This window comes from Trachemys scripta, chromosome 19 (genome assembly GCF_013100865.1).
Source record: "Trachemys scripta elegans isolate TJP31775 chromosome 19, CAS_Tse_1.0, whole genome shotgun sequence".
NCBI lineage: Eukaryota > Metazoa > Chordata > Testudines > Emydidae > Trachemys > Trachemys scripta.
Window position 1 is genome coordinate 15,325,498 of NC_048316.1, and position 25,687 is coordinate 15,351,184.

Genomic DNA, 25,687 nt, shown 5'->3' on the forward strand with positions numbered 1-25,687 from the left:
GTCCACGAAAGCTTATGCTCTAATAAATTTGTTAGTCTCTAAGGTGCCACAAGTACTCCTGTTCTTTTTATCAGTCTAATGTAATTCCTGGCCTCCTTTCAGAAGAAAACTTAACTTTAGATAAAAATTACCACCATATTTAAAAGGCCCAGATTTGTTTCCATTGGAGAAATGGATAAATATATGCTGAGAACATAATTTTAATCTATTATTTAAAAGATGGCACCCTTCTTCCACTCTCCATAAAAATTCTTTGCTTTCTACTTAAAGGAACTGGGACTGTATGCTTCCTTTCTATGAAATGCAGTTAAATTATGGCATAAGGATGGAAAAACTAAACCAGTGGAACTGAATGGAATGATGGAAGTTAATGATGTTACCCCATAGGCTGTGCATAGATTCTGACTGATAATTTTGACAGTTTTCCGGAGTGACCGAAGTGTTCGGGATGGAAACTGAAACATTTTGCTTGCTTTTGACTTACAACTAGTAAAAATATATGGCTGTAATATTTACTAAAAATAATTTCCCCGCAGAGCTATGCTATGTGTTTGGGCATGGATACAAATAATGAGTTAAATCTCTTCACCTAAATATAATTAGTATTCAACATTTCAGCATTTAAGTAGTAAATTTCAGATCTCTCTTGAGACGGCGCACTGCAGTTTTCCTAATATCTAGTTACACTGTCTTGCATTCACAACTGACTGTGTGCTGACAGCAATGCAGTATGAATGCCTAAAACCATATGATACATCCTCAATGTAGCAGAAGGGGACCATATTGCATGTAGTGAATTTAATATTAAGCAGTCAGTCACAGTCCAGAAGGTGAGATGACCAAATGAGGTTTGAAAAATAAGGATGCTACTTGCACATGTGACTAGCAGCCTTAATGCAGATAGGACATTGGAAATGAAAGCTAAAATATTTGTGGCAAATACAAATTCCAGCCTAAATATGTATCTGTTTGGCAGTAAATAATTGGCAGAGAAAAGACACGGGTAATGTCTTTCTGTACAACTTTAGCATTCACTTACATATTGGAGAGTTGATGGAATGCTACCATGCCAAGTATCTCTGCCCTGCAGTTGCAGGGGAAGAGTAAATGCGGTCAGCCTGTCATATTGTAATGCACTAGTGCAGGGCCTAGTCAATGCTGCTGCTACTGTATTAGGATATGATAAATTCAGGTGCCGCTGGTCATGGATTAAGACAGAGAATTGCAGCACACCCACAGCTGCCTTTGTTCTTCCCTGCTGAAATGATCCTTTGGCATTCAACTGCATTTGAAATGCAAACCTATTGCAGTCTGTGAAGGGGGGTGTTGGGGCTTATGATACAGTATGTGAATTTAGAATTGTTTAATGTGTCACAAACGTCCCATAAAATCCAGTCACTTTACCAGGTTTCTTTTGTAAACTTGAAAATATGGTGAAATTATTCCTATTGGAAGACTTAACACTGTGCTGGCAAGATTATGGAATTAACCCAGTAAATGCACTCTTCCCTCTCCTTTCAACGTTCTTAATCCTATCATTTTTGGATTAAAGTAAATATTTTTTTTGGGGGGGAGACCTTCATATCCACGACTTGCATCTTCTAATTTATCTGTAAAACTATTTGTCTGAGTGTGAACAAAAAAAATACCTTATTATAATTAGAGGTTATAGGAGTGCTTTTAATTGTCATTTGGTAGACTGTATTTACTGGATTAGTGCAAGCAAATTTCTTAATGGCAGTGATCAGTCATACTCTGTAACTAGGCTTTCAAATTCCCAGGCTGTCAGGGGATTTATTGAGTGAAAGGTCTGCGCAGATTTTGTGACCTGTTGCATTCCAAAGGTTTACATAACGGAAACTTTCTGTTGTATGTTTAGCTGACTGAGTCAGTGGACCCTGGTTCCTTTTAACTGCTGGTGGCAGAAGCCAAGCTTCTGTTAAACTATAAAAAGAAGCTTTATTCTAAATGGGAGAATCCCTTGTTGCCTGATGAAGCTACTGTTTTTGGGGCTCAATTGGCTTTAGTGAGCTGGGAATGCTTCAGACAGATTTTCCAGAGATAAAGCTTTGGCTTTTACTAAACTTGAGTGAATGAGTGTCCTGTAGGAATGTTTCTCTTAGAATAGTTGCCCAAGCTTGGCCTAAGAAAGGCGATAGACAACAATCTTGTACATGTTAAAATCCACTGAAGAAACCTTGTTGCCATCCTTTCCAGAATTGACCTTGCACAATTCTACAATACTTTGTTCGCCACATATAGCTTTCCATGTGTGAAGGGAAGATGACTGCCAGATATTTTCACACTAATCCAATGATGGATTCATAATTCAACAATGTTAAACTAAAGTGTCAGTTATAAATTGCAGGATTAAATCTGTTGCCGTACTGTGGCATATATTCTTAAAGGGGCACGGTCTTTAATAATTTTTTTAAAATGCCTTCATGTTTATAAATAGCACGTCAGATTAGGATGCATCATAGAGCATTTGAAAGTTTAGTAGGTACTCTGTTTAAATTCTTAATTAAAAAGGACTGTTCGAAGAGCTTAACGTAATAAAACTGATAATTTTTTTTTTTACTCATCTCTTTGATCGATGGAAATATAATCAGTGTTTAGTTAATTTCAATTCCTGGTTCTTCTAGTTAGTCCAGTGTTAGAGTCAGGGTTGCATATTTTGCAAGGAAGGCGTAGCAAATCATGCAGTGCTGCAGATATGCATTATGGGTTTTTGTGGAGAAGATGGGATTCTGTTTCTGGACTGATGGGTATTGGTCACTGATGGAGCAACTGTTTCTCCTGGCCTGTGTTCCTGTCAGTATTAGACCAGACTTCATTGTTGGCAACTTGGAAGAACGAACGTAAAACCATGCAGTTAGGTCATGAAATCTTAAGACTTAAGAAAATTGGGGAGGATAATTGAATGGAATAGGAACACAATGTAGATGAGTGGCAAGGATAAATGAGAGAACCTGGAAATTCTGAGGGTAAGCCTATTGGTGGAGTACTTGACACCAATACCATACTTCTGCTATATGATAAACATGGGAAAACTATTGGTGGCCATCAAGAATGATACAGGGGCTGAAAGGAGAATAATCTTAATCAAAAGAGATGGAAGATGAGGGGAAATCTTGGGAAAGAAATGAGGCACATTTAAATCCAGAACACTCAAATGGGAGACAGGTGCTAAAAAGCTACCTAGCTCAGTTCAGACCTCCTTTGGTTTATGGTGGACATCAGCTCAAAGGACAGTGAATATTAAGCTAGCACCAATAAACTTTTTAAAAAGAAATGAAACAGACCCACAAGATTTTCTTCAAAAAACTGCTAATGGAAAGGATTGGATCTAGGCCTGATGACCGACTTCTTGGCATCCTTCCTTTCTTCTATTTCAGTGGTTGTGCTCTATTTTTTCTTGCTGACCTCCCTTGCGTCTCATGTTTAATTATTTTTGTCAAACATGTCAGCAAACAGCAGTATTTTCAGACTTAGAACTGCTGCTTTCATCGAACAGGCCCGAAGTTTGACAGATCAGATCTATAAATGTACATGAAGAAATATTCATTTTGTATATATTTACACTCAATATCACTCATCCTAAATTGGTCCTATTCACTGGCATTAATGCCTATTTAAAATATTGGCTGGTAAGAGGTAGCTTAAGTAGCTTAGACTATTTTTGACTAAATTGGTCCATGATTTTAGCATTTTCCACATGTGTAATGTTGTTAAACAGTCTTCGTCTCCTCTTCTCTCCTGATGGACCAAATAACCTGTTGTTGCTTACCAGCTCCCATTTCCTGTGCTTGGGAACTAGAGGTGCACTGATGAGATGGAATGTGTAAAAATCATTCGGGACTGTTCTTCCTTAAGATGCAATGTTTTTAGAAATAGTGTGTGCCCTGCAATCTGAGACGGATGGAAAGTTTTACCCTCCCTTAATGCCATCCTGGTTCCCACTATGGTAGTGCCTCTTGCATGTGACAGTAACAAGGCATATATGTCATGCATTCATACCGCATTCAAGGACCCCTTTGCAGGATAGATACTGTTTGGAACTGTACTTCTATGATACAACTGGAATAAATATAGGCATTTGAAGATATTGTCATGAAGAAGGCTTATAACTAGTCCCTGGAGTTTATAGGGCTAAATACCAGAAGTAGCAAATTTGCTGACTTGTCTAGATTTTCAGCCTATTGCTGCTGCAATGGAAGTGTCCCATTTTTATACATGTCCACATGCTACAGTCAAAGAATGAAAATAGTGTTAGCAGGTAAACTAATTAAACTCCAATTGCTACTTTGAAAATTGGCAGTTTGAGTATGTGTGCGCACATGTGACTGAGACGAAGGGAAGTTTTCCACTGGACACCTACAATATCTAATCTTTTTTTATTACAAGTGGTAAAATAAGATCTTTGTGGCTGGAATAAACTCAATCAGAAATGTTGATCTAATCTGTTTGCAAATCTTTTTTTTCTTTCAGATGGGAGGAGGAACTGGCAAAGCGAACGAGTCTGGAGTCTATGGTGGAAACCTTGCAAGAGGTGGGTTTTGAGTGGGATCTGGACTTTCCTAGTACTGACCACCATTCCTCCAACTCTTGAGCTAAAATACTTTATAGTATAGGTTTTTCCCCTTTAATCTGGTAATTTAAAATTAATATTTTGTCTGGATTAATTACTCTTTGATCCTAAGAGTCTTGATCCCTTGTAGTTATGGCAGCTGAATTACCTCATGCAGGATAGAGCTGTTAATATTTGAAACCTTAGGCTGCTTGATGCTGAATTTTATGACTGAAGCAGGAGGAGTGCCTTGATTCACCTAGTTCAATCTTCAAGCAATGCATCTTTAGTCTTCAGTATATGCAATAAATGGGATGTTAATCCTGTATCCGTTCTTTTGCAGAAGGCAATCTCTTAACTTAATGACCGTAAAGGGTTGCTTCTTATGAGTGTTCAGCTACAATAGTCCAAGCCATTAGCCTCTCATCATCATGAGAACCCTTCTTAATAGAACAAAACCAATCCCCGAATTGGGGTTCTCTTAACATTGGAAGTACCCAGTGTTCAGACTGAAGTAGGGGAAAATATGCTGATATGATGCAACCCCTGGACCACACGCCATCTAAATATTCTCCTCTCCTTCACTCCCACTATGCTCTTGGTTGAGCAGCAAGGTAGGCCAGTCCTGAAACTCACCCATGCTCCCTCCACCACTTGCATTTGTAGCGTAGCAGTGGGGCTATTGAGGTTGGGGCAGGTGGTACGGGCTACCGGCTATTTTCCACCTCTGTGAAGCTTAGCAGTTAAGTAAATGCTTCCAGATATTTAGCTCTTTCCTTATTTTCTCTCTCCTAGGAGGCTCAAGAGGCGGAAGCTGTCCAGGAAGAGTTAAATGAAAAGATTGAGCGGCTGAAAGCAGAGCTTGTTGTCTTTAAGGGTCTGATGAGTGATGTAAGTACCCTGGGAAACAGAGTGGCCCATCCCCACCTGCTTTTGTGAAATCTCTGTCATGCAAATGGCTTCATTCATAAAAAGGTTATGGTTTTAATGAGTGCTGCTTTGTAGTTAGTATTATGGCTGCCTTTATGATCTAATGCATCAGACAGATCACCCTCACTCCCCCCCACTCCCCCCGCTTCCTGTCTGGTCTGTGTAGAGATGCATTAAACTTGCTGCTTAGCCCATAACCCTGACTTCCCATTCCCTTCTCACCAGCTAGCAACGACCTCATTCAAATTTGCAGCCTTTGAAATGATGCATTGGAGAATCCACTGCTATTAGGGTAAAAGTTCAACCATTATGCAGCCATTGGTACTCTTATTATACAGGGTGCTTTTGATTTGAGTCGTACAAGCAGTTATTGTCAGAAAGGAAATCTAAAATGGCAGTCCCAATTCTACCTTTGTGAAAGGCTCTTATCGAGACTATCCCAGTTTCTGTGTCCTTGGTTCCAGGATATGGCTTTGTCTGCAGTGCTGCTGTCTCCTTTTAGAAAACTTATAAACTGTGTATATCTCTGGAGTTCTACCATTGTCCTCTTTGAGTCTATAATTTCCTCCAAAGCTGTGGGATCTGGTAATGTCATGACTGGCAGTTTTGAGAACTTTATTTTACAGTCTGGCTATAGTCCTAGCATATTGTCTGACTGTCAGTGTGTAGGGCTAGTGCGCATAGGTGAGAGGAAAATGTGTAAGTAAGATAAAAGAGCAGGATTTTAAGGTTCACCTGGCTTCTCTTTTATTGAAGAGTTGCTGATGCCAGCAGTGTAGCTAAGATCAATCACGATGCATATCTAGTCTGTAATTTTATAAGAATTTTATTCCCCCTACCCCCCCCCCCGCACCCCCAATCTGATACAAACTTGCAGAACCTGTTCCCTGAAGTCACATCCATTCTCTCAGGGCTGCTAGGCCTACTCCTAAAAAATTCAGCCATTCACTGGCCCCCTCTTTGGGTGGTTCATCAAAAATAGAAATACTTGCTGGATTAAATACAGTCTGAAGGAGAGCAATTTAGAGAGACAAGCTAGGTGAGGTAATATATTTTATTGGCCCAACTTCTGTTTGGAGTAAGCTTGTCTCTTTCACAGAGCTCTTCTTCAGGTCTGGGAAAGTTACTCAGAATGTGAGCTATTTTTTAGAGCTGCATCCTTCCCCTGTAATTTTCTACTGTGCATCCTGAGGGAGGTAGTGAATACAACATCCTGTTGTAGCTGAAGTACAAGTGCTTCCTCCAGCCTTTCTGAGCTCTGCAAGGTGGAGCTAAATAGAGTGGTAGAGAAGGCCACAAAGCTGTGTGGAAAGCCGTAACTGTTTTTGCATAATTACCCAATGATATTCAAGACAAAAAATGCCTAACTAAATGACTTGCAGGTTATGTTTTTTGTCCTGTTGACAAACTGCACAGATATAAATACTCTTTATCAAAACTTTTGTCAAATGTTTTCATGTTCGTGTAGACATGTTTTTTTCTGAACACAAACATTTTGATTAAAAAAATCTTCTCTAGTCTACTTATGTTTCATGTGGAGAAAGATTACCCTGGATGGAGGACATTAAAAACAAAACAAACCTTTCTGATTTAGTTAGCAAAAGCATTTCCACGTGGAAAGTAGTGCTTACAGAGTAATACACGTCTCTGACTGGTGTTTTCCCAAATTCTATGTGAAAGTAGGCTATCATTTGCATTCAGGCCAGTCCTTCCCAACACAGCATAGGTTTTCTAGCACAGAAACTCTACAGTTATAAATGGAGAAAATCTCCTCAGTCATGCAGCAACATTGCCAATGGGGAAGGAGGAGCAGCTACTTACAGATAATATATATGACTTCTGTCTAATGTGCAGCACGATATGATTCAGTGGCATACAGTTCTCTGCTGGGACAGAAGACAGATTAATGTGGGTATTAATTTTGCTCTGTACTAAACTCACATGGACGTCTATAGACTAGCCCTGTTTTAACTTTTTTGGTGATATATATGAAGTTGGTGCACAATTTTTTCAGAGCAGAATCTGGCTAACTTTTCTTTACAGTGAAGTGCTAACTTCCTATCTGAAGTGGGCAAAAATGATGAAGTATCATCAAATCCCCCATCTTGTTGTTTGCTTGCTTAACAGGTTTAAGTCTTTTCCCCTCCATTTCATAGCTTCACTGAGTCCATAAGGGTTGACTTTTGCTGGGTTTAGGACTCTGTGCTGTGGGAATGAGTATCACAGTAGCTAGTGTTCATTCTCAAACACTTGTATTTGTTGGAATCAGATTTGAAAGTGTTAATTCCAGTAGTTGTCTAATCTAGACTATCCTTGTGCTGCCTTTCCCTGGAGAACAGGCTCAATGTGATATAAGAATGGTGTGCTCCGGGTTTATAGAGATACAGTGGGTATCTCTTCTCTCCTGAACTGTGTAACAATAGAAGATAATCCACTACTGTCCTTCCTGCAGCCCATGACAGACCTGGACACAAAGATCCAAGAAAAGGCCATGAAGGTGGACATGGACATCTGCCGTCGAATCGATATTACAGCTAAGCTGTGCGATGTAGCACAGCAGCGCAACTCTGAAGACGTTTCCAAGATATTCCAGGTGATTAGGCCCTGAATTTTCTGTAGGGCAGGACAAGATGGCAGTATGGGGGGAGGGGGGGGAAAGAGAGGGACTGTTAGGGAGTTTAGTTCAGGCTTAAACTTCATCCAATATTCTCAACTTCTTTTGAAATTTCTCCCCAGTAGACTTCTTTTCTTCCTGAATCTATCTCCAGTTGTAGCAATGATCCACATATTAAGACTTGAGAGTTGATAGAAAACCTTCCAAAGAGAGCTCAGAATGTTCTCTGAAAAATACTCTTAGTTTGGTGGTAGTTTACAAGTAACTGTACAAGAAAGCATCCTGGGATTCCATGTTCGTCTAAACAGTTCCATCAGATTTGCTCTCTTCACAAGTAAGAGGATTTTAACTTCATGCACCGTACTTGCATCCTGTGATCTCCAAGTTGAGCCCTTATTTTGGCTCATACACCATGATGAGAAATAAATAAATTCTGTGACTGATGGGTAGTTAACTACAATTACTCTGATATGTGAGGGTGAATAGAATACAGTTTACTTTCCCATAGCTGTCTTGGCTGTGCAATACTAACAGGGGAAAAAGAGTAACTTATTTTGCTCCAAAAGTAGGCAGTGTTAGCTCAAAAAACAGAGCTATTGAGTGATCGAGTGCCTTTAGCACAGCCTCTTTTTTTTAAAATCATAACTGCATTTTAAATTGATCACTGGCCCTTCCAACTTACCTCAACTTCCCTTTCTGTCTTCGAATAAATAGGTCTGACTTTTTAAATCTTTCTAGTACAATAGCTATTTAGGGCTGCACTGTACAAACATTTAAAAAAAAAAAAAGTCCTTGCCCTTCTCTTGAGACTTTCACATGGATATGTGTTAAATGTGGTGAACAGTAAACTCTCCTCCATTCCAAATCAACTTTTTAATATGTCTTATAAAATGCTTAGCTAAGGTAAACGTGAGTTTTCATTAGCTTTTTTTGGGGATAATCTGGACAGAAATTGATTCAAATTTCCTACTTGATGGGGGGAGAGAATTGCGGCTCTCCTGTGTTCATCAGTATTCCGTTCTAAAGAGAGATCTTGTCTTTTAACTTTGATAAGTGGTAGAACTGTGCTACTGCTCTAAACAGAGTACACAGTTTTGATCAAGTATGCAGTGGTTAAAATCATCAGCACAAAGAGCAACACTGGTTCTGAATGGTTCAGTTAGCAATTAGTGAAAATTAAAGAGGAGATTTGGCATTTATTTTGTGCTTTAGATGTGTTCGAGACTACATCACACCATCTGTAAATTCTCATGAATATTTGTGCCGAAGTCCCACGGGACAAAAGAATGATCCTTCACTTTGCAGGGTTAGCTTTGGGGTCTCTTTGCACATCTATCAACTGCATTTATTTTGGGTTTGTTCAAATATTTTCACAGTTCAGTTCCCACATATCTCTTGTACTGTCAGAGTGATGACTAGCAATCTGTGCCTGTGATAGTGGGGTGGGAATAGCAAAGTAATCAAGATTACCTTTAAAAGAGTGTTGTGTACTTTCTGTGAGTGTTCATCTCTGAAAGCACCAGGCTTGTGATGGTAGTGGCAAGAGAGGGAGACTGTCTTTGCTCTCAAGCCTGCTGCCTGGGCATTCTCGCCAGCTTATGCTTGGTTCCTGTATCGTTCTAGCCTTCGCATGCTCTTCTGTAGCCCATATAATGTTGCCGGCGAGTACATCCTGTATGTAGAGCTCTGGCAGTCTGCAGCTTGCTTTGCTCTGTGCCATTTTGAACTGCTTCCTTTTGCTCTACGTTCACCACTTCTTAACAGATGCGATTCCTGTCCTTAATGCGTGCAGTCACTCGCGCACCTGAATCACCGGGTACTGTTGAACCATTATCTTCCACCCAACCTAACACCTCTCCTTTCTTATCTCTGCATCCTTCGGTGCAGCACCTCAGTTGAACCTTCCAGTCACTGCCCTTCTCTCCGATTAAGGTGGCTTCCAAAAAGAAAGAACGCAAGCTAACATCGGACGATGACCTCTCTGAGCAGGATGGAGACAACAGCAGATTATCAGATGACGAAGTCAGCTGTTCTCTGAACATCACAGATGAAATGAAGCGAATGTTTAATCAGCTGTGAGTATTCTGTAGAGTATGATGTCTTTATTGTGGGACTTTCAGGCAACTGAGATCCCAAATTCAGATGATTTTTGTTGTCGCAATCCAAGACCCCAGTGTGTTTCCACAAACTTTCTAAACCTCCAATAGAAATAGTTTTTCACCAAATATTCAGCATTAGTTGAACTCAGACTGCAGAATTTTGGTAGTGCATAAGATTCTCCGTGAAATTTAGATATAAACAAAAGTGTAACTGAACAGTTTATTTTCACTGTCCACACTGAGTAGAATGCAGAAGCAAATAGCAATAAATAGTGAAATTAGACTTCTAAACTTCTATTTAATAATCACCCTGCTTGTAGCTAATGTGTAGCATGCTCAAGAATGAAACTCTGCCCTTATTTATATGGTCTGGCATAAATGTTAGAGATTTCCAGAGCTGAGATTTTTTTTTTCCCTGCATCTGCCTCTTTGTCTGAATGGAGTGTGAGAAGTAATTGTTTTTCCTTAACTTGTTTGCTAAAAGCTCAGTTCATGATATGAATACAGAATTTCTGCAGGAGGGTTTGGAATTAACTTTAGCCAACCATCATGGCGATTCTGTCTAGGAACTCCAACACCAGAATACCTAGTTATGGATATTAAGGACACTAATGCTGGAACCGTTTTGCTCAGGACTGGTGTGTTCTTGCGGATTAGAATTAGTAGGGCAAATTCCTGCTTTAACTCCTCCCCTTCCCCCCAAAGTTGAGGTGGTGGTAGCAGAGCTATAGCAGCCTATCAAAAACTCCAGAACCATCTTGCTGGTGGTGCAGGACAAGATAGTTCAGGAAGTCTGGGGGCTATGAGCTCTGCAGTGCTCCTTACTGCCTCTCCAGAGAGGATTGGCATGTGCTTCTCTAGCATCTGCCACCAACTGTGGCAAGCATGCTCTGGGGGCTTTGTCATGTACTCCCAGCGCCTCCCCCCTCCCTCCCCGCACCTCCTGATCAGCTGTTTTGTGGTGTGCAGAAGGCTCTGGGGGAGAGTGGGAGGAGCGAGAGCACTGCAGGCTGAGGGGAAGGGGCGGAGTGGGAGCAGGGCCTGTGGTAGAGCCAGGAGTTGAGCAGTGAGCGCCCTCCGGCACATTGGAAAGTTGGCACCTGTAGCTCCAGCCCCAGAGTCAGTGCCTATACAGGGAGCTGCATATTAACTTCTAAAGAGCCACATGTGGCTCTGGAGCCACATGTTGGCCACCCCTGTACAAGATAGTAAATTTCATAATCTCTGGAGTTCAGGCTTGTTGCTTTCTGCCCTGGTTGGCTGCTACCAAAATAGTCACTATAATGCTTTTCAAGTCTTACATAATGGGAACTCCCTGAGCTGGAGAGCTGTTGGTGGCTCCCTTATTAGTGCCACTCCAAACATGGACCTTAGGTGTTCACTATCGCCTCCCCCGGCCCTCTTCTCCTTGTCAATATTCAGCCAACTGTAGTTCTTTCATAGTGTAATAGAAATGCATTTTAGGTTTCTTTACTTCTTTCATTGCTGAAATTCAATGTGCTTAACTGCAAGCCAACAGATTATTTTTGTGGAGTTTTTAGTAATTAGCATTTACAGTATTATACTGAAAACATGATACAAACACTAATTCCAACACTAGTTTAAAAAACAAGAAACTTAAGATTTGATTTGTATGGTGAAGTCCTCTTAATGCTCTGTCTCTAATACTCTCCTAATTAGCAAATAAATCTTCCAAGTCCACAACACACACACTTTACAAAACTTTCTATTGGGGGCGGGGTGGGGGGGAGGACTCATTTGTGACATCATTCTGAAGATCCTTGGGTATGACACTAACCCCTCTTCATTGTGTCTTTCTTATCTCTTCCCACACAGCCAGTCATGCTGCTGGTGTGTTTTTTGCTTTCCTTTTTCCTTTCAATGAATTACTGATGCCAGCTTTGCAGTAATTTATGGTTTCATTATTAAAATGCAACAGGCTTCTACAATGGTTGTTTTTATAAACTTGATTTAATAAGAAAAAACTCTTGTATCAGCAGCAGCACCTAGAAATCCTGTCATTAACTTCAAATGTGGTTGATCTAAATAACACTGAATGGTCATAGGTTCATCTAAGTGACCTGTGATAAACAAAGGTATTTCAAACTTGCATCCCCTTAGGTTTTGTGGCAATGGATTTGTGGATGGGAGGTGCGGGGGATATACACCACCAAATAATCTGACTCATACCAACACCAGAGATGAAAATAATTTGTTTTTTTGAGCTCTAATTAATGAGGTGCATCATTAAAGCACTGTTACTAGTGAAAGTTCCTGAGTATTCAAATAAAACAAATAACCATCTTTGAACAATGAATACTGCTAAAGTTGGCAACAGTTTAAATTGGGTGGTCTTTGTCTTTTCAAACAGTGAGCTCTTAGAGTGAAAAGAACTATGATTGAACAGACTGTGAAGGCCGGGTGCATTAAACTAGAAGTTTTAAAAATAAGCAAGGCTGGTCATCAGTAGACGTACATTCCCTGCCTGTCCTCTTGCCAAATTCTTTAACTTTTTCATATGATACAGAGTTGGACTCAACTTGTTGGCTTGATGTGATCATCTTAAAAGGAAATGAACTCAGGAAACAAAAATATGTCTAAGCCTGAAACAAGAGAGCAACTATAAAACAAGAAGCCTTTTTTTTTTCAGGCTCTGCTTTAACAAGGAAAAGAAAGTAGCTAGAGTAGAATTTCCATTCTGCTGCAGTTCAAGTGTCTCAAGTCTCTTCTTTCTTGTAACTCTAATTTACTTAGTAACTGCCCAAATTAAAGGGACTCCATCGAATTAAAAATTATTGCAGGCTATTTTTAACCTATGTTAATGAAACTATTACTCAAAATGGAATTTAAATGAGAAAATAGGATTTTTTACTCATGTGGTTTTGTGCCTCTGTTTGGAGAATGAAAATCAGTGGAGTCTATTTAATTTGTTCAGTTGGTCTCTTATTTGGAACTGCAACATTTGATTTGCAAGTGCTGTAGGCGGAATGTTTGTGTACAAACTTTCCATTTGACACTTTTAAAAAAAAAAATCCCTGGGAACCATTCTATTGGCCTTTGCTTTTGGGAACATTTAAAACTACATTTTCAGTCAAACTTGATTTCTTCCTACGTAACAGAATAGTTTAAAACATTCTTGTGGTTTAGCAACTGTTCAGTGCTGAAATAGCAAACTTAAAGCACCATCTAGAGGCCAGAACTGGAATGGTCTGTTTAAAGTAGAATGAATGTTGACAAGATTCCAGTACTCTGTTGCAGGTGGGGAGAAGCCCAGTGTCAGACCCTTGCAGACAGAGCAGCACAGTCTGTTTTTAATAGCCTTTAGATTTTTCAGCTGTTGCATTGCTCTTTCTCTTCCTTTCCTCCTATAGTTTTAATGTAGCGTTTTAAGCCTGTTCTTTTGCAGGTATTTCCAAGACTCTGGAAAGACATGGTTTGAAATAATTTCTACCCTTTTTTTCTTTTTACTGCTCTTTTAATAGGCGTGAGACGTTTGATTTTGATGATGACTGTGACAGTTTAACATGGGAGGAGAATGAAGACACCCTGCTTCTCTGGGAAGACTTCACAAACTGCAATCCTTCAATTGATCTTCAAGGAGAAGTGAGCTGAGTTGTTGTGTGTTTTACTTGTTTCCCATTTATTTCCTTCAGGGGATGGCATACTGCAGCTTATCTTGTATAGCCACTCTCCGCCTTTGGATCTTTGACTGGTGATCCAGTTTGCCATGAAAACTTACTTTTTCAGATCCTCTTGGCTTGCTTTCTGATACTGATCTATCCTACATCAATCTTGTCTGTTTGCTCCCTCGAAACCTAAATATAACGTTAAAAATAAAACACAAGGCAAAAGGAACTAAAAAGATATTTTTAAAACTAATGCCTCTGATGATCTATTGCTTTAAATATTATCCTTCCCATCCTCACACTTGCTCATCATCCCTTGAAGTCATTTAACTACCTTTGGCTGTAAGCGCCTCCACTTACTCCATTACCGAGTAGTATGACAGCTCTGGGTGAGTAGGAATTCTGCCTTCCCCCACCCCATCACCACTAGAATATAAAGATGCTGAGGCAGCTGTCTCCTGAATATTGTCTTGTGTTGACTGCCGGGAGTGTGTTAATTTACATCTTTCCATTTGTGTATCATATGGCACATGCTGAAACTGCAGAGATTACTTAAAAGAGCTAAGACTGCAGAATACTGCATATTTAGCTATATGTCTTCTGGTGAGCCGGGAGAGTGCCAGAATGATAAGGTAATGTGGCTGTGTGCTGGAATTAGTGACAGATTATTTGCATATAGCCATGTGTGCATGTATAAGCTCAGTTATCAGTGGCATATTACAGAACTCAGACCTTCTGTGGTGTAACTCTAAAGGTTTTAAGAGGCTTAAATCCTTCTGAATGAATATTACACAAGGAAAGGGTAGATTTGCCTTGTAGATGGAGATTCTGAATTAAGACGGACTGTTTGAGTATCTGCCTGGGCTTTAGCATCAGAGTGGTTTACATGCCTGAGTCTCCCCCAATAGAGTTCTTATTCCACACCCCAGCCACCTTCATTTGTGGCCTACTTCCTTAAAATCCTTTTGCATGGGAAAAAAAGAAAATGGGATAACTCTGGTAAATCATCGGCCCGCTAGCCTGACATCGATCCCAGTTTCCCAGGCAAACTCATGGAAAGGCTGATATGGATGCAATATTTAAAGAATTAAAGGATGGTAGCGTAATTAATGCCAATCATCATAGTTTTATGGAAAATAGGTTTTGTCAAACAAAATTTAACTGTGATGGTATACTTAGCCTTCTGTAGGGCATTTGATTTAGTCCCTTTTGACACTGATTTAAAAAAAAAGGGGGCATTATACTGAAATCAATGCTACTCATATTAAATGGATTAAAAACTGGTTAACTGATAGGTCTCAAAGTAATTGTAAATGGGTAATTGTTATCGAGTGGGGTTGTTTCTGGAGTGTCCTATAGGGATCTGTTCATTTCTCAATGTTGTTTTATATCTTCATCAATGTTCTGGAAGAAAATTGCAGAGTACACAAATTGGAGTGGTAAATAATGATGGGAACAGGTCAGTTGTACAGACTGATTTGAACTGCTTGGTGAGGTGGGTTCCTTTGAACAATGTGTGTTAATAGTCAGACCATTACTGGATTCTGCTGTGTCTATTTCTGGTGTCAACACTTCAGAAAGAATGCAGAAAAACTGGGAAGGGTTATTAAAGAGCTAAAAGAATGATTCAAGGTCTGAAAAATATGACCTTTTGTGAGAAACTTACAAAGCTCCATTTAGTTTGTTTATCCAAGAGAAGATTAAGAGGTAACTTGATCATGGTCTTCCTATATGGGGAAGAGATTTTTGATGCTAGATGGCTTTCTAATCTAGCAGAAACAGTATAATGGAATTAAATGATTGGAAGCTAAAACTAGACAAATTAAGCGTGAGGGGAACTAACCATTAGCACAATTTACCTAGAGATGTGATATACTCAGTCATTTAAAGTGTTTGTTTAGAGGCTAGATGTCTTTCTTAAAATCATAGCTCAAACAGAAGTTATGGGCTTGGTACAGAAATTTGCTGGCTGAGATTCTCTGGCCTATGTTATGCAGGTCATCAGATGAGATGGTCAAAATTGTCTCTCTTGGTCTTCAAATCTGTTAATCCTTCTTTGTACAACACCTAGTACAATGGGGTCCTGGTCCAGGACCACGGCTCATAGATGCTATGGAAATACAATAATGCATCATAATCGTTCATCTTTTTGTGCTAATCCTTTCATTTGTGGAGCCTTCCTCAATTCATGACTCAGACTACTTCTTCTTCACTCAAACTTTAAAAATTAAAAATAAAAAGCCCCATGTGGCTTCCATGAAGCCTTCCAGTAATCTACCAAAATAGTTCCAGTATTATGGGTGGTTTGTCTGGCACTGGCTACACTGCTAGTGTTTATTCAGTGTAAACTCTTTGGAGCAGTGGATGTCTCTCCTGCCTATACAGTGCCAAAATCACGGAGACTCAGTAAATAACTTAATCTATAAGCCAGATTTCCAAAGCAGTATTTCTTGTTTACAAATAAAGTAACACTTCTGAAAAATTATTCCAAACCATAATTAAGGCTAAGATTTTGTCATGGTTACGGGCAATAAAGTAAAATTCACGGAAACTTGTGACCTGTCCCTGACTTTTTCTAAAAAAAATCCATGATAAAATGGGAAGGAACTGGGCAGCAGCGGGGTGGCTGGGAGCCCTGGGGCCCCCACCACCCATGGGGGCTCAGAGCTCCAGAGTCCCCCAGGCCCCAGTAGTGGCTGGGGAGCTGCAGGGGATCCCCCTGTCCTCTGTGGCTGGTGGGGAGCTGTGGGGTACCCCTGCTGCCCATGGCAGCTGAGAGCTTGAGGGCCCACTGCCTGAGGTGGCGGGGGTACCTCACGACTCTCTGTCACTGTGGGAGGCGGCAGGCCCCTGCAGCTCCCAGCCACCAGGACTGAAGTCATGGCGGTCTTTATTAGTCACGGAGTCACTAAAAGCCAGATTTTTAGTTCTTTCGGTGCCTAGTGGGATTTTCAAAAGTATCTAAGCACCCACACCCATTGAAATCAATGAGTTTTGGATGCTGAGGGGTGTTTGAAAATCCCACTAGTGCCTAAACACCTTGAAAAATGTGACTCTATGGGACAAATCCTGAAGCAGTTATCCACAAGCAGTCATAGTGGATTAAGGGTGGGATAGGGAGCTAGTTGTGTAACTAAAGGGCTACGTGGTTGGGACCTAAATGAGCAATTCCATAAACAGTTTTAATCTGTCCTCACTAACTGGCCTGTAATGTTCTTCTGTAGCAGGAGGAGAATCTGGGAAACTTGATCCATGAAACAGAATCTTTCTTCAAAACAAGAGACCAAGAATATCAGGAAACAATAGGACAGATTGAGGTGAGAAAGTGCTCTCCTGTGAAAGAAAAATACTCTGCGTAAGGGTTTATTCACCAGCTTAAAAATCTGTTATGAACATTGTGGGTACTCCTTGGCCCAAACTGTGCGCTCTGTATATGGATTGTGTATATGTAACTGCAGAACTTGACTCTCCGCATCATACGCAGTAGGGCACATCCCTCCTCCGTAGCGCAATAACCTACCTGAGACTCTACTATCTAGAGTGAGTATAAAGTTGTAACTAGTGGGTAAAGGACAGCTCAGACGAGTATAAATAAAAATACATGGAGATTTTGCCAGTTTTCTTCAACATCCTTTGTGTCTCCTTGGGAAATCCCTCTAGTTGCTAAGGCATGATTTCTGAGAATGCCAGGCTGCACTAGTATAGCTTCTCAAGATCTTTATGCTCCATCCACGAGCCATAAAATATAAATAGCATCTCACAGGCTGCTTTCAGGTTTAAGGAATCGCTGTACATTGACAAACAGGTGCAAACAATTAGTAGCCGAGAGCTGTTGAAAGCAGCAAAAGTAAACAGGATTGCAGTACTGGGCAGAAGCTGATAAATATGGTAACCTCCGATAAGATGGAAAGTAAGGATGCCTTGTGGACCTCATGAATGTGTGAGGAATAGGTTACTGGAGTGCTTGCATGACATTCAGTATGGCAACAACCCGTAAAACTGGACAGGACGGGGATTTAGCAAGTCTCCTTGTTATATGCTAACCACTGTCCCTTGTTTTGGACAGCTGGAGCTAGCCACAGCCAAGAGTGACATGAATCGCCACCTCCACGAATACATGGAAATGTGCAGCATGAAGAGGGGCCTGGACGTACAGATGGAAACCTGTCGTAGACTTATCAAAGGCTCGGCTGACAGGTAAATAGGATGTTCCTTGGTTCTCTGCTGTTCTCTAAGAACTCCTCCTGCAGACACATTGCCTAACAGTCCATTAAAAAGCAGTTAAGTAAAATACTTCCGGTTGGTGCTTTCTTCAGTTTGGAAAGGAAATTTTTCGTACCTTCCAAAGAGGCTTGATGCTCACTGTTGTGTTGGAAGACTTGTATGTCATTTGCGCTCTCAGCTTCCACATCCCTATTGTAAAACGGGGCTAGTGATACTCACATTTGTACAACACTGAGAAGTGCTAGGTTTCACTATTAATACTCATTAGAAAATGTAAGTCCAGATACAGTGACACAGGACACTTTTTTACCTTACTTGAGGATGGAAAGGGACCCTTTTTTTTCTTAAAATTAACAGAAAGCAGTGTTTAACAGCATCACTTGCTGAACTTTGTCTAAATCTTTCTTTGCAGAAATTCTCCATCTCCCAGCTCTGTAGCCAGCAGTGACTCAGGAAACACAGATGAGATTCAAGATGAGTTTGACAGAGAGGCGGACGTGGAGCCTATGGTCAGCTGATACATAATCAGAGCATTCCAGTGAAAGGGAAAATACAGAAAGGAGAAAAAAAAAAAGTGAAAAAATAGAATACTGACCGAACAGACTAATAAGCCCTGGCACAGGGTTCCTGAGGACTCATTCCGATACGCATCCCCACCCCACCTGAGGATTGGTGCTGTACATTTCTACTGTTCTACCAATTACAAATGCAGAATTCTGTAAGAAAACATGGTGTTTTAATGGTGCCTTTGCCCCAAGCTGAGCCACTTTGAGCTCTAATAGAATATTAATAGCAGGTGTTTTTTATAAGAAAAATAAAAAAGGGGGAAAAAAAAATCTGGCCGCAGCAGAGAATGGTGCTGCAAACGTTTTGGGTGTTTCAGTAGGCTTATGACTTACTGAAGGGCTGCACTGATTGGCAAAAGGATCATGGACCACAACACAATTGCAGTGTAATTACCACAGTTGTCTGGAAAAAAAAAAAGGGAAAAAATGTAAACACCTCCAAATGTAGCTGTTAACCCCATTTAAAAATAGCAGTGGGTTAGAGGCAGACTTTAGGCTCATGCAATTATAAGGTATCTAAAGGAATCTCTTTATGCCATCTGTCTGGGTGGAGGACCTTTGGAATCTGCACAAGCTTTTTGCCTGAGTCTAGAATCCCAAGAAGCAGTTCTCAGCTCGGTGGCAAAGTAGATGGACAAGGTACACTGGGGTGGGAATATCACCGTTAAACTACTATGCAAAAAAAAAAAAAAGCTTGCCTTATTTATACGGAATGTTTGGTCCCTGCTGGACTAGAGTTATCTCTTGGTGGAAGGAAAGCTAAAAACACAGTTGCACATGTTAGTTATCTGTAGCGCTTCCTTTGTGGAGGAATGTCTGTTATAATGTCTTTGTTTCCTGGGATGGGATTAGGAGGGGGATCAGCCCTTCAGTTCCTGAATTTTTTTCCCACCATAATAGTTGCAAGTCCTACTTTACTGTCTGGGAGATAAGCAGCATAAAATGCAGTTTCATGAGCAGCGTGGTTGAAGCATCAGGGTAAACTGACACACCATGCTATAGATGTAGCCTTGAGATGTGACATCATTACAGACCACTGTTCTTTGGAAAAGCTGAAAATACTGTAATCCTTTTTAGGGCACAGTAAAAATGAATCCTAAACTACTGCTGCTCTGGAATTAGGGAATAACAGCCATGTGCTTTCTCCGTGAGAAAGCAAGTAGACCTAGGCCTTACGTGTCTGTTCCTCTGTATTTTAAACCAGAGAAAGCAGCATCAAAAGTCTAATTTATTTACTTTCTATTCAGAGAGCTAGTGGCATGAGATGGGCTGTTCTTGGTTATAATTAGGAATTGTCACAACTGAGCCAAGAGAAAAGGGGAATGGAAATCTCTGACTTTAAGTAAGCGGAAGACAGTACCAGATTGTTTTGCAGGCTACTGTTGAAGACATAATTAATAGCTCTTAGAAGTTAACTATGTAGCTAGTAACCATTTTAAGATTTAGAGACTGCATTTCAAATTATCATCTCTCCCCCCCCCCCCCACTTCATGAAACTCCTCCCACAGGGGTTTGAAAATACTGGGAGTGGGAGTGTTTTTCTTCCCATATAGATTGGACAGAGAAACGTCCGGTTTTAGCATCCTCTCAGCGTTAAGTGGTGGTGAGATGGCTGTTCTGTACCCATCAACTTGAAATAAAATCAGGGGGATGGCATTGTGAGCAAACAAAATCTAGTACGCATCAGAGTGCTGCTTTCTCCATAACAGAGCACAAGCCTCACTAAAGTAGTGTCTGTATAAGGCCTCTTGGAATTTTGCACAACTTGCTTCACTTTGGGGGCAGTGTAACCCTGACAGATCCTTGCTTGTAGAGTAGCTTTGTGTACAGTGCCATCTTATTGACTCTGGTTCCATGCATTGCTGCCTGTAGTTCTTTCATCGCTCTTCCTGTTGAGTGTCCTATAGCTGACTTCTTAGACCCAGACTGAATTGTGTGGGCCATCTGAAACATATGGCCCCCCCTATCCTTCCAGGTGGGAAGAACTACTGTGATGAGACCCTTCGGGATCCACAATGTGAGTTTAAATTACTCCCGTCCACGAAAAGAACTGTAATGCAAGGACACACTATTAATTTTACTTGCTGTTTGAAACATTCAAGCCACTTGTGCATAATCTCTTGTTAGGAACTCTTTTATCAATCATACTGTACCTCAGTGGCCTTTTTAAAATGTTTCATTACATGTGGAATTTTGTGCTTAGGTCTTTTTTAAAAGAAACCTGTATTCCAAAGTGCTCATTCCTAGCATCTCTTATCTAGCCAAAGCAGTAAATTATGTTCACTAGGAGTGGGGTTGGCGGGGTGGGGTGAAAAATACGTGTCAGTCATGCCCTTTTGATAAGGGAGTGGGACTCCATGTTTTCAGTTCAAGTATTTTTAAGGTTACCAAGCCTCTTTGAACCTCAGCTGCTAAATATATTAGGTTTCTCAAAAGGTTGAGAGACCGCCTGCCAAAGCTGAATGTTTGTAGTTAGTACTCTAGTGACTTTGGAGGAAACGTTTATAACAGGAGTTTGCTCCTGTAGTGAGACAACCTTCCTAGAGCCTTCCAGTCAGCTGTCCTCAGATTATGAAACCTCTTTTGTAGTGGAGAAGTTGAACAGTTTAAACAGCCGTCCTACGCTGCTGCTGCTGCTTTCTTTGTAAAATGCAGTGTCCTGCCAGGAGACTGGGTCAAGGTTTTACCTTTAATGGTTGGCATGTCGAGGCAGGGAAAGAGGAGAGAGTATCCTGCGTTAATAGAGTGAACTGCTTGAGGAAGCAAAACTTAGTTGTTGATGCAAGTAATCTGTAACCTACAGTTCATCTCATAGCCATAATTATGAGGACCATCTGTAATGAGGTTGCATTGTTTGCAAGTGTAGGAGGTGGGGATACCTGTATAGTAAAGAATAAGAAATAATGTATATGATGATGAAATGTGTATGATGGTAATAGGAATGACTGTGGTGGTTGTTGTGTTTGTCTCTTTTTTCTATAATCATATGTAATCCATTTTTAAAATGTATCTTCATATTTGGGTTTGGGGTTATATTTTAGTCAAGGCAGTGGACTTGATAGCTAGCAGGGTCAGCCCTTGGTAGTTATTGAGTCGATCCCAGGGTCGTTTTCCCATGAGGTGTTTTGTTTCAAATGATGCTGCTGATTTAGCTGACAGTGGTCCCATTTTGTCTGTATTTAACACATCTGTAGTGACCAGATCAAAAGCTTGCCAGAAGAAAAATTGTGAAAATGCTGGAAATCATTTTGATGACCTCTTTTTTTCCTTTGTAAAGCTGTAAATACTTTTTTTATTTTCTATTCTTAACGCAGTGTCATATTGACACTTTTTTAGACTTATTAGTAAATCCTCCTCATTGTTTTTTTTCCTCATATTTTTTAAAGAGGATTTCAAGAAAGCAAACTTTTTTTGCTTGTTAGCAGTGTAATAAGGTAGATCAAATTCCTAAAATGGATTTGTACAAAAACAGTGTTTTCAGTGAATAAATCTCAGTGCTTTTGTGGATGCATGTTCTTCAAAAAGTCCAAAGAATCATGTGGTCCAAACATTTTTCAAGGATTTAATAAATACCACGTTAGGTCAGGCAAGAAACAAGGAATGAAAACATTTTTTTTAAAGTATGGGTTGGAAAAACATTAAATGCAACTCAGAGAAATGTGTAATCTAGTTATAAATAAAAGTATATTCTATTTTCTAGATTTTTTTTTTTTAAACGTGCAAACAGAAGTCAGCAAATACAGGTCTTCTTCTGTAAAGTATTCTCTGTTTGATGGGACTCCGAATTCTCAACACTTTCAAGTATCAGCATGAGAAACAAATGTAACAGGTGTGGCTGGCTGTGAAACACTCCTACCATCTCTTCCTCATAGCAAGAAAAACATATGTTGCGAACGTTACTGTAACTGTGGAATTATTTTTCCCCATCTTCACTGATTCCAATGCCCTCTACTAGAGGGTGAGCATGGACTGGCATCTATTCTGCTAACCACAAATGATACTTCAGATGCATTTTTTTACATTTTTAAAATTTTACCTAGAATAAGATTTGTATTTTACCCTCTGGCAGGGTAGAATATATTTGGACTGCAATTCAGACTTGAGGGGCCTGGATTGCTAATTTCCTTACACCAGTATAAATGGGGAGTAACTCCATTGAATTATACCAGTTGGAGATCAGAATCTTTCTGTATGTAGGAAGGCTTTTTAGAACTGTTGCAATTTCGATATGGTAAAGGAAATAGTAACATAAAATACTTGCTATCAAAAACTGAAATTCCCATTGTCAGTCCAGACTCAGGGCAGGTCTACACTACAGGGTTAAGTTGACCTAAGTTACATAACTTCAACTACGTGAATAACAACGAGGAGTCCTTGTGGCACCTTAAGAGACTAATTTATTTATTTGGGCATAAGATGCATCTGATGAAGTGGGTTCTAGCTCACAAAAGCTTATGCCCAGATAAATTTGTTAGTCTCTTAAGGTGCCACAAGGACTCGTTGTTTTTGCTGATACAGGCTAATGGCTACCACTCTGATACATGAATGATGTAGCTGGCGTGACGTACCTTAGGTCGACTTATTGCGATGTCTATGCCGCATTGGTTTGATGGGAGAAACTCTCCCGTTGACTTACCTTATGCTTCTCGTTCCGGTGGAGTACCGGAGTCGACGGGCAAGCGATCGGCGGTTGATTTAGCGAGTCTTCACTAGACCCGCTAAATGGACCCTTGGTGGATCGATTGCTGCATCCACCGGTAAGCGGAGACAGACCCTTAGAATGAATGATGGCATTGGTGGCACAGGAGTGCTTACAGCCATACCAGGAGCACCCATAAACCTGTTGAAATGAAGCAGATATTTGCTTATGTTTTCCTTCTTTCTATACTGTGGAAAGATCATATTGATGGAAGAATGTTTGTACCTGGAACATGTAGTGAAGAACATCTTAATAATGAAGGGCTTCTGACTGCTTCATTTTTGTGAATGCTACATCTTTGACCAGCATAATGTTTGAAAGGGAGTGCTGCTGACTGAACTCTTAATCTTATAATGGTGGAAAACTTAAAAAGGTCTTTCACCTAAGCTGGTCTGTTGGAATTTAAACTCTGCTTGGATAATAATGCTGACCAAGGATCCAAGGTGATACTCAGATCATTTCTTTCACATTTTGTTTCTAGACCTTCATTTAAAGGTGCTGGTGCACTAGCACAAAGATGCGGTATTTGGATTGCAGACACAGTAAAGGCATACTTGAAAAGTTTTTTCCTTTGAAATTATATAAAAATCACTGAAACATTCGTTGGCCTTAAGTGTTGTCAAATCTCATTTTCACAAAACCTAAATTTTAGACAAACTTTGGCCTAATAGGTTTTTATACCAGAGGCGTGGGGCCACTAACAGATAATACCAAGATCCCAAATCATCAAGCAAACTTTACACATGTAGGTTTGTACCAAATACCATTTTTAAAAGTGTACTTGAAAGACTTACCTGTCAAGCTTTGAAGTTGGCTTCTTATTTGAGCTTAAATTTTCCTGTTAAAATGTCTTCATATGCATTTGTGCATAGCTTTGGGGTCTTGATCTTTTGTATTTAAAGCAGCCTTTCAAAAAGCTCATCTTTTGAAGTAGCAGAGATTTTTGAGAGGCTGGATGAAGTTGGATGCTGAGGCCCTCAACTCATTAAAAGAGCATGTCAGGTCTCCTTATCTGTGACTTGTGGCACTCCAATAATGAAGCACTTTCACAAACAAGATATGGTCTTAAATCTGAATAGGTCTGTCTCTTCAGGTAGGCAGTTACGCTAACATCAGAAAAACTGTTTAAGAAATAGTTACATGTTTGACTTCATTGCAGTACTTGTCTAAAGGTTTTGAAACTGACAGTCCAAATCATTCCCATGGTGGAACGTGCATGTACCCCTGTGCTGCAAATCTGGGCCACGGTTAGTTTGTTGGCTGCCTGAAGTGACAACACATACAAAGATTTAATCTTAAATCTTGTTCTAGAAATAAATGTTTAAGATGGTTAAAAGCTTGGGCACTTAACCACACTTCTTTATAATATGGTTTCACTGAAAGGAATATACAAAGTCATCTGTCCCTAGGGTTAAAATATTTTTTAGCTAAATTTTGCCAAAAATGGTATTTATTTTTTAAAGTGTTTAAATGAGAGACATTAATTAACTCCTTTCCATGCCATGTCACTTTGTGTCTGTTAGGGTTTTTTTTGAATCATGTAAGAGTTTTATTTTAATACTCATTAAAACAGACTACTGTTCAGAGTGGAAATGAAACTGTTTACTGTATTGTTGTAAATATTGTGCTTTATATTCTGTATATTAGCTTATTTTAAAGGGAAAAAATGACTTGAGTGATGATGCTATTTGATCTCCAGTAAGGGAAGATCCAAGGATGAACCAATTCCTAAGCTTGCCCCAGAAGGGCCATAGTTTCTTGCCCTGAGTTCAGATTTAAGTGGATTGCCCCTCTGTTTGGGAGTCTGCCTTTAAGTTTAAAAGCAGACCAGTTGGTTTATAGACTGACCACGATTTTTGAATTATCCATTTTGGAAGGAGCACTACAAACATGCACAGCAAGCGCCCGAAGCATTTGAATTTGAGGTAATCCACTGGAACTCACAATTCGCCTATTAGTGCCAAAAACTAGCGACTGTAGATCTGATCTCTAGCTGCCTGTATACTGTTTTTTCTTGTTCTGTCTTGAAAGGGCACAAGTCCAAGCACCTATCTGCCTCCAGCATTCTCAGCCATCCTGTGCTGTGGTACTGGTCTTCCAAGAAGCATTGTGATATTGGTTCATCTTTGTGCTCTTGATTTATAAAAATTCTAACTATGAATGTTGATTTCCAAGTCACGTACCAAATGGGCTTCTCTGTGAAAAGAGGCTGTTCTGAAGCTCGTTGATGAAAACGGGTTATGGTAATTGTCTGGTTACAAGGAAAACCCCCTTAAAATAAATGCCAAACTTCCTGGTTGTCTGTTTTGTGTGCATCAGTTCTTGTCTTCTAACACTGTTCTTCCATAGCACCTGACAT

General features: G+C 40.1%; 1 protein-coding gene across 2 annotated transcripts in view; it reads left to right on the top strand.

Annotated features, from left to right (window-relative positions):
- IFFO2 (intermediate filament family orphan 2) overlaps nucleotides 1-20,063 on the top strand; it is a 48,982-nt gene extending 28,919 nt beyond the window's left edge. The window contains exons 2-9 of one of the 2 annotated variants that reach the window (XM_034753228.1): nucleotides 4,492-4,552; nucleotides 5,366-5,461; nucleotides 7,953-8,093; nucleotides 10,047-10,189; nucleotides 13,696-13,816; nucleotides 17,064-17,156; nucleotides 17,906-18,036; nucleotides 18,476-20,063. In XM_034753228.1, coding sequence (XP_034609119.1) covers nucleotides 4,492-4,552; nucleotides 5,366-5,461; nucleotides 7,953-8,093; nucleotides 10,047-10,189; nucleotides 13,696-13,816; nucleotides 17,064-17,156; nucleotides 17,906-18,036; nucleotides 18,476-18,581 — 892 coding nt within the window. In that variant the 3' untranslated portion in view covers nucleotides 18,582-20,063. The remainder of the gene's footprint in view (nucleotides 1-4,491; nucleotides 4,553-5,365; nucleotides 5,462-7,952; nucleotides 8,094-10,046; nucleotides 10,190-13,695; nucleotides 13,817-17,063; nucleotides 17,157-17,905; nucleotides 18,037-18,475) is intronic. The other variant, XM_034753229.1, reaches the window with a different exon arrangement.
- The last annotated feature ends 5,624 nt before the right edge of the window (nucleotides 20,064-25,687 follow it).